Here is a 10,412-nt window from a genome sequence, read left to right on the forward strand (position 1 = left end):
TGGCCTCGTGGTTGACTCTGCACTTCCACTGCAGGAGGCCTGAGTTCAATCCCTGATCAAGAACTAAAATCCCACATGCCACAACGTGTGACCAAAATAAGTAAATAAATAAAAGGATCTGATATCTTCCAATGCTTAAACTGCAGTTAGAAGAATACCTAGCAAATAGTGGTGGTGATGATGATTTGCTTTTTTGATTAATAAGAATAAACTCGATTAAAATAACTACAGAATTCATGACTTTTTGTCATTATATACTTTCTCAATTAACAGATAAATGTATCACAAGTAAGGTCTTTATGAAGTATTTAGACCCTAAAAACTGACTCTCGTCCTCAAAATATCACACAGATGCATGGATTTTAGAATTCCTTTTTCATTTTAGAGATGAAGTTATTGATATGATGGGATAGGTAAATGGTTTGCCCAACATCACACAGTTAATTGTAGCTCAACTAGGAATATTCTAGAGTCACTGATTCCTGCCACATATGACCTTTCTCCTATACTGTCACATTAAAAAACTGTAAAGATCTAAGAGTTTGTAAGGATACTCACTCAAAAACTTAGTCAAAAGACTTGGAAAATTATTAATAGTTAAACAGTTCTTTGATCTGCTTCATTAAATGCCTTTCTGTTAATCTGGGGGACTCTAGCTAAGACCTAAGAATATTATTCACACATACATCATTTCTGTTTTGTTTAAAACAAAACGAAACTCTAACAAGGCTTAACATTTTTTTTCTCTGGGAGCTTTGTTGATGATGCACGTGCCTGAGACACAGTATGGTGATACTCACGGATATTTTCTCTGCAACATAGTTCCCCCTGTTCTCCAGCTTGTCTTCACTGGCATAGAAGGTGAAGGTCTGCATGACATTCGAGCCAGCTCTGAGGAACTCTCGATGAAGTTGGCGAACTGGGAGATTGAAAGACATTCTTTACTATCAGTTTATCAGCCTGTGATGCTTTCAGAAGGCTCTTAGATAAACAATGAAAATATGTGCTTAAATTCCTGGTTGCCTGGCATTTGCTCATCCTGGGGGCTAATGAGAGGTCGATATGGAGTCTCTTGCTAGGAGCAATAGATTATCTCTGCCAGCAGTGTGGGGTGAAGGGAAGAGGGAGGTCCCACAGAGGAGGAATCATCTCAGCGATTGTGCTAGGCAAAGAACATGGGGAAGGGCATTCCCTAGAGAGGGAACAGCCCAAGCAAAGACAAGAAGGCAGGAACAGTCTTGGCCTTTCGGGGAATGACAAGCAGCCTGAATGGCCGGGGCTGAGGATATGCTGGAGAAGTGATGGGAGACAGACTTGGAGAGGTGGGCTGCCAGACAGAGTGCAAATGGCCTTGCACATCATCCCAGGGACTCTAGGCTCCAGACCATAGATACTGGGGAAACATCAACGGTTTTAAAGCAATTGATTAATATGATTAGCTCAGTGTTTTTGAGAAATAATTCTGATAGCAGAGTTGGAGCAAGGTTACCAAGCTAGGTCCACAGATGAATACCATATGGCAAAGCTTTCATGGCTGCAGGAAATATAGTGGGATGTTTTTGTTTTCTATTTAATCAAATGTATGCAATTTTAAGAGTTATCCATTATCCTTTGCTCTAAAATAGTGGTCTTAGACTCTGGTTGCCCATTACATAGCCCTGCAAACTTTTAAAAAATTATGAATGTTAGGGTCAAATCCATGTATATTCTAATTTAATTGGTTCAGGGTAGGGCACAGGCAATTTTTTGGAAAGGTTTCCCAACTGATTCTTACTTTCAGTTTTGTTGAGCATCACCATTCCAAGACAGCAGAAGAATGTTCCTTTTATAAAATAATAGTGAGACTTGGTGTTTTGTTTTTGTCAAGAGAAATGACTGGGCAGAGTAAGAAATCAGCAGTTGTATTTTGGACACTAAAATTCATTTCTAAATTTCAGAGGCCTATAAAATGCACAGGTTTGGGAGCAACCACATTAGCGTCTAAAAAATTACCAGGACACTGGTGTTCTTAGTCCTTCAGGGACTAAGACTGGAGATTAGTCTGGCGGCTTTGCAGCCTAGATGCCTAGTAGAGTGCCAAGAACATAGGAAGCATTTCTGTTTGTGTTTGTTTATAACTGGACTTAAAGGTGAGGCAAAAAAAAAAAAAAAAGACCTGTAGTGTATTTCAGAAAATGGATTCCTAAGTTTGAAGCCAAATCTTTGCTTTTAAAATCGTGGGAACTTTAGTTCTCAGTGGGAACTTGAAAACATTCATAAATTAGGGAGTTTCAAAGTTGTTTTAATTTGTAACAGAACCAACTGAAAACCCTTACATAGAGTAATCAGAAAAACACAGTGGTGTGGCTGGAGTAGGGGAGAAGGGACTACAGACTTGGCTCCTGTTCTCCGTGACAGAATTTCTTATGAAGAACAAGTCCACCCAGCTGGTCCTTTGATAGATTTCCAGAGACTGTACAACACAAAACAAAAACCCTGGAGTAGTGTGCAAATTGTTTGCATGTACAAACATTTTATGGTTCTCAGAGGGCCTATAAGTTTTATCAGATTTTTCCAGAGGGCAGTGATTCAGAAAGGTGAAGACAACTTTCACTTTTAATTGATTTGATTATTCCTTCATGCTTCTTAAAAATGGAGAGCTTCTCCAAGTGTGATCTTACTAGGTTCACCTGGGAACAATTAAATATTCAGATTCCTCAAACCCTTCCAGACCCAAATTCATTTCCAAATACAATGCTAATTCCACTGAGTGCAAGAACCACAACTTTTGGCATAAACTTCAGTAGGAGAATTACTCTGGTGATTTCTGGATATCCACTCAATATCTATTTTCTGTTTCCTCTATTTTCTGTTTCTGTTTTATCCTCTCAGGATAAAACTCTTGAGTCTTTATCCTGTAACCAGTAATATAGGATGTGACTGGTTCCTACAATAATGATACAACCTATACTAATTATATTCATTTTATAGCTTTAAACGCTCCATTATACTAGTCTCATTTTAGCATCGTAGAAGCTAAATATTACAAAGTATGTATTATACTTGACATACAATGTAATATACAATATTATAGAAGTATATATTTGTGTATACATGTATATCAGAGAAGGCAACGGCACCCCACTCCAGCACTCTTCCCTGGAATATCCCATGGATGGAGGAGCCTGGTGGGCTGCCGTCTATGGGGTCGCACAGAGTCGGACACGACTGAAGCGACTTAGCAGCAGCAGCAGCATACATGTATATGCATATATATATGATCATATATGTACATGATCCAGGTACATATGTATAGAACATTGCTTTTACCTAGTAAATTTTCTTGAGAAAGGTGATTCCTTGGAATTCCACAGCTAACTCTAAAAAGTCAAAAGAATTTTGCAATATTTCTTCACTGGGATAATAAATTTGTAGCAAAATCACTTGGGAGCAAAGTGACTTGAACTAATGTGAGGATATTTATAATTGTATCCCATTTAGAGTGAGTAGTCATATATTTGGAGAAGGCAACAGCACTCCACTCCAGTACTCTTGCCTGGAAAATCCCATGGATGGAGGAGACTGGTAGGCTGCAATCCATGGGGTCACTAAGAATCAGACATGACTGAGCGACTTCACTTTCACTTTTCACTTTCCTGCATTGGAGGAGGAAATGGCAACCCACTCCAGTGTTCTTGCCTGGAGAATCCCAGGGACGTCAGAGCCTGGTGGGCTGCTGTCTATGGGGTCGCACAGAGTCGGACATGACTTAAGTGTCTTAGCAGCAGCAGCAGCAGCAGCAGTCATATATATTGATGCAAAAAGAGTATTAATGTGTTTGATGCGGGTTGGGGGAGCACTTTAGACCCTAAAGAGAGTGTTACACAATATATAGCATATGTAACATATTAACTATCTAAAATTCCCTCAAATTCTGGCATTTGGCCCCACAAGGGCTTGGATAAGAGATGGTAGATCTGTAGCGTAACTTTCCTTTCCTCACTGCTTACAGCCACCAAAAGTCAAGCCCAGGCACCAATCTTACAAAAATGTTTTGGGTGTCATTCAGTTTGCAGGGAAACTTATCAGAATCTATAAGAATTCCAGCTATCACCCACTCAAAATTAGAAAAGCACCTGCAGAAAATAAACTCATTTGCATAAACCAGCATGACACAGACCATTCTCTCATTTAGAGCATGAGTGTGCATGCGTGCTAAGTCGCCTCAATTGTGTCTGATTCTTTGCAACCCCGTGGACTGTAGCCTTCCAGGCACCTCTGTGGGCTTCTCCAGGCAAGAATACTGGAGTGGGTTGCCATGCCCTCCTCCAGGGGATCTTCCCAACCCAGGGATCAAACCCATGTCTCTTATGTCTTCTGCATTGGCAGGTGGGTTCTTTACCACTAGCGCCACCTGGTTTTAAACACCTTTCACCCCTCCCCTCCTTGAACAGGTTAAATACATCTGAGGTCCTATGAAATGTTTCTATGAGGATGCATTTACAAGCAGGAGATTTGTCTTTTCTGATGCATCCTGGAGTTGCACTGGGGTTGACAGAGTTTGATCTAGGTGCTGGCAGACTTGAATATATGGGATGTCAATCTGGAGCAGAAAGGATTAAATCTAATAACTCAGAACTATGGAGTTTTCATTAATTCTTGAAAAAGCAGGCAGCTCCCAGAAGAAAAAGTAGAGCAAATGCTCAATACATTTAAATAAGCTTAAAATATTCAAGACACAAATGGCCAAGAGATCAAACGTGCTGTTTCTGCATTAATAAAATCAAAGGAAATCAGAGCAATTTCTCTTGAGCTCCTCTAATGTGTAACTTTAAAAAAGAAAATATGACTCACAAAATTGAAACTTGCAGTTTAAACAAGAGTCTTATTTTGTTTTCAAGGCAGAGTTTGGGCAAAGGTAGTTTATTGTTAATGTCAGTTTGGCCTAAGAAATATTTCATTCTGAGTTTACCCCAACACTCAAACCTTAAGAAACAAAACATGGATATATTAGAAATCCTCTGTCTGAGGTCTTAATTGCTCCACTATGTTTCTTACATCCCTTTAATGCAGTGCTTCTGAAAGTGGGGTTCACCTTGCCATTATTTGGGGTCAGGTATTATAAATATGCAGGCTCCTGGACCCCTTCAAAACCTGATGAAATTTCTATAAATGGGGGCTAGGAATTTATAATTTTTAAGAAACTCCACTGGTGAATCTAAAATTTGAGATCTACTGTTGGTTTTGGAGAAGGCAATGGCACCTCACTCCAGTACTCTTGCCTGGAAAGTCCATGGACAGAGGAGCCTGGAGGGCTGCAGTCCATGGGGTCGCTAAGAGTCAGACACGACTGAGCGACTTCACTTTCACTTTTCACTTTCCTGCATTGGAGGAGGAAATGGCAACCCACTCCAGTGTTCTTGCCTGGAGAATCCCAGGGACGGGGGAGCCTGGTGGGCTGCCGTCTATGGGGTCGCACAGAGTCGGACACGACTGCAGTGACTTAGCAGTAGCAGCAGCAGCAGAGTCTGTACTGGATCTGAAAGCTGTACTGTCTCTGATTATGTTCTTCATTAGTTTCCATCCTTCATTTCTGAATTCACGGAAACATGCTCTCCTTTACCATAAAAAAACAACTGTTTATTATCTTATATAATATTCACAAGAACTCTGGCTTCCTCTGAAAGATTCAGATTCTTTCCAAGTGTTGATTGCTGTTGACTTACAACTGACCCTCCTTAGGAAGTGCCTTAGCCCAAAGCGGGAGGGGAGATCAAGGTTGTATGTAGGGCTTGGTCTATTCACAGGGGAAGAGCACAAACTAGCCCCCTTGCCTCCATCTGGGGCAACTCTGAGGGGCCTGTCCAACTCTGAAGCCCCCTGAGGGGTTGGCTGGGACCTCTGTTGCAACTCATCACAGTTGAGCTCTTTCTGCTGCTCAATCCTGCTTCCCTTGCTCCCTTAGAGGTACTGTTTCTTGAAAATACTTCCTAGTAGAACTCTTGAGCACAAATCTCTGCTTCATAATGTGTTTCCTGACTGGTCTGACCTGCAAGAGCTGAAGCCACAACCAGCCACAGGAAATTACTCTTCAAACATTGTTCTGGAGTCAGATCTCTTTCTGGCCAGCTAGAACACCCACCCATTGAGAGTTCTCAACCAGAAAAGTATTCTATTGCCAAAAGTTAAGATCTGATTAGGAAGAAATGGGACTTGAGACCTGGAATAAAGACATAATTGGATTAACCCATCAACCTTGAGAGCCCCACATCCCCCTGAACTCTCTGGGCCTGTAGAAGTGGCCCATTTCCTCCCCTTTTAAAGATTAATCCTTCTCTATTGCTTAAGGATGATACAGAGGCCCTGAAGACAACATTTATTCCTTTCAGGCTGCATCCTACCTCCCTTCCTAGCCAAAAAGATCTGTAATCAAGAAGATAAAGTGAGAATAAGGTTTGTGGATACAGATGCAGCATAGGTAGATGGTTGAATTTAAATAGGGTGGAGCTAGTATACAATGAATTTAACTAGTTGGCAAATATATAATGGAAGAGGGCTTATCTGCAAGACGGTGACTGATGCTGTATCATGGAACTTAAAGTGGGTTAAGGAGGGAAGCTGGACTTATGGGGAAGAATGGCTAAAACTCACTGAAGGACAGATGTGATGAGACTGAAGAACAGGAGTACTAGAAAGAATGAGCAGAAAAGATAGGAGGGGGCGTGGTCAGAGAATGCAGTACTTGTCCTTGAGATTTCAGAGGTGGACAGCTATTGATGGAGTGGGTTGCTGAGGTGGGGAAGGAAGAACGTTTGTTGGAGAGGAAGTCAGGGTACTAATAGGAAGAGTGCTGGATGAATCACATGTATGGATGTTGGAGTCATCTAGAGTGTTGGAGGAGGTAGGTAGGGGCAGAGGAGAAGGAAGAGAGCCAGGTGCTAGACTCATATAGAGCAGGGAGCAGGGAGCAAGAGGTAGACACAGGTGACAGAAATAAGGAGGGGCCATTGGTATTTACCCAGCAGGTGGATCTACATTTATACACCGGCACAGTGCCCAGCAGGCAATAATAAATACTTGGAAACCATAGCATGGAGGCATCTGCTTGATGGCATGCTCCTAGGCATGGGTCAACACAGTGGTCTTTTATGAGAGCTTAAAATAGAGCTGTGCACCAACCTGCTTCTGGGTGTTCCACAGCAGCTTCTGGGGTCCAGGGCCCTGCCTTCACGTAGCCCCTCTTCTCCAGCGCAAAGACAAACCCTCCATCTCCGATGATGACCTCTCCAGAGTTTAGCCGTTCTAGGATGCCCTAAAGTTATGGGGCGGGGGAGGGAGAAAATGGATAAATGAAATATTTGAATGTTAAATACAATTTTCTACTCATTTCTACAGCAGAACTTTTGCTCCCATATTGTTTAAAAGTATGATTTCTTTTAAATTCTCAGAAAATATTGTTGAGAAGTATGATTTCTTTAAAATTCTCAGAAAATACATATATATTTTATTCAGAAATTTGTGACTATAAGGCAAACCATCAGAATGCTCGTATAATGCAAGCTTGTGTTTCCATGTGTATGTGCCAGGGATGGGGGCTTTTCAGAACACACTAGATAGTATTTGAAGTATACTGTGGGAGATGTTATGTTTGAATAAATATCTTCAGAAAGATTAAATGAAAAGGTTTTGTTGTAAAGCCTCAAATGAATACTTAAGCACACATTCTTAAAATGGTGACTGTTAAAGTCTTTCTCCTTTTTCTATCAATAAACAAAAGAGAGGATTATATTTTATAAAGAAGCTGAAGTGGCATATGACGCTACGAAGGCGTTTTGAGACTGAAAAGTCAAAATATATTTGGTGAGAACAGAAGGCAGAATATACCACCACAAAGATGGCCAAATCAATTGGCCATGTCTTTGGTGCTAAAATTCAGTTTCCATAACAGCAGCTGCATTATGCTGTCCGGAAAGTTGTAAGTATGCACGGCCTGCTCTCTGCAAGTGAGAGAACTGGGAAGAGACCAGTAAATAAAATATTTGTAAACTGATTTCTAGTCCAACTTGCATACCTATTCCATTTACTGTACATGCAATCATTACCCTGGTGTTAGAACAGCAACTTTGAACTTAATATTTTTAAAGCGATTTGTGAGTTAGTAATATTCTTGTAGAATCATTTTTTTTATTTCAAAATATCATAAATTTTAAAGTAAAAGGTTACTCTGATTTTGTGTGCTTGTGTATGCTAAGTCGCTTCAGTCATGTCTGACTCTTTGTGACCCTGTGGACTGTACCCTGCCAGGCCTTTCTGCCCATGGGATTCTCCAGGCAAGAATACTGGAGTGGGTTGCCATGCCCTCCTCCAGGACATCTTCCTGACCAGGAATAGAACCTGTGTCTTCTGAAACTCCTGCATTGCAGGCGGATTCTTTACCACTGAGCCACCAGGGAAACCTCTCTCTGATTTTACAAAGTCCAGAGTCTCTGAGTAATTTACACAGTCTCCCAGGTCAGCCCCTAGAGGGCTCACTGATTCTTTTACCCTCAAATAGTATCTAGATTTGATTTTAAATGGGAGAGAGGAGAGTGGGACAGCCCTGAAAAAATCATGTAAAGTAATAACCTGGAATGTACATATCTACTGTGTTCCATTTATTGCCATTAATGGTTAATAAATGCTGATATAACAAGGGTTACAAAATCTGTGAGAGGCATTCATAAGAATTTGAATGGCATCTTGAGTTCTTATCGCCTTCTGCCCCTCCCCATGTGAACTCAACAGCTGGTGCTCAGAGAAAAGAAACATCTGAAAAGAAACATTTTTACTTTAAAGCAGTAAAACAGGAGGATTGTGCTATCTATTCTTCTTTTTTAATTGTGAAGTAATTTTACAATTGCTTCACAATGTTCTGTTAGTTTCTGCTGCACAGCAAAGTGAATCAGTTATATGTATACATATATCTGCTCTTCTAAATTTCTTTCCCATTTAGGTCACCACAGATCATTGAGTAGAGTGTCCTGTGCTAAACAAGAGGTCCTCATTAATTATCTATTTTATACACAGTAGTGTACATACATCAGCCCCAATCTCCCAGTTCATCCCACCCCACATTTCCCTCCTTGGTAACCATAAGTTTGTTCTCTACATCTGTGACTCTATTTCTGCTTTGCCAATATGTTTATCTGTACCATTTTCCTGGATTCCACATATATGTGTTTTCTATTCTTGAATAGCTTTTCCAGATAGAAGAAATTCAAGTGTTGAAGTCTGTGAGATAACAACTACAAAGTATAGAATTCACCACATGCAATTTTGAAATCCAAATACCTGTCATGATTACAATGTGTCTAAATGTCACATCTTAGAACTACAACTTTGATCATTATGACCCAATTAATAAGAAAAATGGATATATTGTTAATCAGTACAGTTGTATCAAAATATGAACAACAATCAAATACATGAAATATGACTGGCTACTAATTTTAATTTGCGTGAAATAATTCATATTTTTTTCAGTCACCTAGAAACTCTCATTGAACTCTTGTGTGTGTGTTCAGACTTTAGTGCCACAACATCTTGATGTACAGCATAACTAACAATATGATATTTGGTGGCAAAGTGGCTAGTGGTGATTCAGTTACCACGCTGTCCATTAATTTATTGAACAATTTCATCAGGAAAAACACTTGGATTCTATTGCATTTTAATTATAAAATTTTATTTATTTTTAATTGGAGGATAATTTACAGTGTTGCGTGGGTTTGGATGAACCCAGAGGCTGTTAGGCTTTCCTGGTGGCTCAGATGGTAAAGAATCTCCCTGCAATGCAGGAGACCCATGTTCCATCCCTGGGTTGGGAAGATCCCCTGGAGAAGGGAATGGCTACCCACTCCAGTATTCTTGCCTGGAGAATCCCACGGACAGAGTAGCCTGGAGGGCTACATCCATGGGGTTCACAAAGGGTCAGAGTCAACTGACTGACTAAGCACATGTGAAGCCCAGAGCCTGTTATACAGAGTGAAGTAAGTTGGAAAGAAAAAACAAGCATTATTTATTAATACATATATATGGAATCTAGAAAAATGGTACTGATGAGCCTATCTGCAGGGCAGAAATGGAGATGCACATGTATAGAATGGACTTGTCTACTGCGTTTTTAAATAACTTGAACTTCAGACTTTTCTGTTCCTTTTTTTGTTTTAAAATGGAATGTGCTATGAGAAATTGCTCAAGACATTTTTTGTGAAAAGGTGTTGCAAAGCAATGTGTTTAATATCAGACTGTTTTTGTTTAAAAAGTACATATTTGCTTAGACAAACTAGCAGAATATACATCAAAATGTAGCAGACACTGCTGTTAGTATTGTTCATAGTTGTTTATAATGAACAAGTGTTAGCTTTGTAACATTTTAATTTTAATCAGAAGTG

The 10,412-nt window shown here is 40.1% G+C and overlaps 2 protein-coding genes across 5 annotated transcripts in view; one reads left to right on the plus strand and one right to left on the minus strand.

The window, feature by feature from the left end:
• Positions 1-10,412, plus strand: part of DMGDH (dimethylglycine dehydrogenase) — a 164,605-nt gene that overhangs the window by 28,989 nt on the left and 125,204 nt on the right. The gene's annotated exons all lie outside the window — the stretch shown is intronic.
• Positions 1-10,412, minus strand: part of LOC147365384 (betaine--homocysteine S-methyltransferase 1) — a 29,032-nt gene that overhangs the window by 16,045 nt on the left and 2,575 nt on the right. For both annotated transcript variants that reach the window (XM_086323123.1, XM_086323122.1), the window contains exons 2-3: positions 7,159-7,291; positions 801-919 (exon numbers count right to left, since the gene is read on the minus strand). In XM_086323123.1, the coding sequence (XP_086179249.1) occupies positions 801-919; positions 7,159-7,291 (252 nt within the window). The remainder of the gene's footprint in view (positions 1-800; positions 920-7,158; positions 7,292-10,412) is intronic.

This window comes from Bos grunniens, chromosome 10 (genome assembly GCF_055505025.1).
Source record: "Bos grunniens cultivar Pamir isolate PY7600 chromosome 10, Bosgru_T2T1.0, whole genome shotgun sequence".
NCBI classification, from domain to species: domain Eukaryota; kingdom Metazoa; phylum Chordata; class Mammalia; order Artiodactyla; family Bovidae; genus Bos; species Bos grunniens.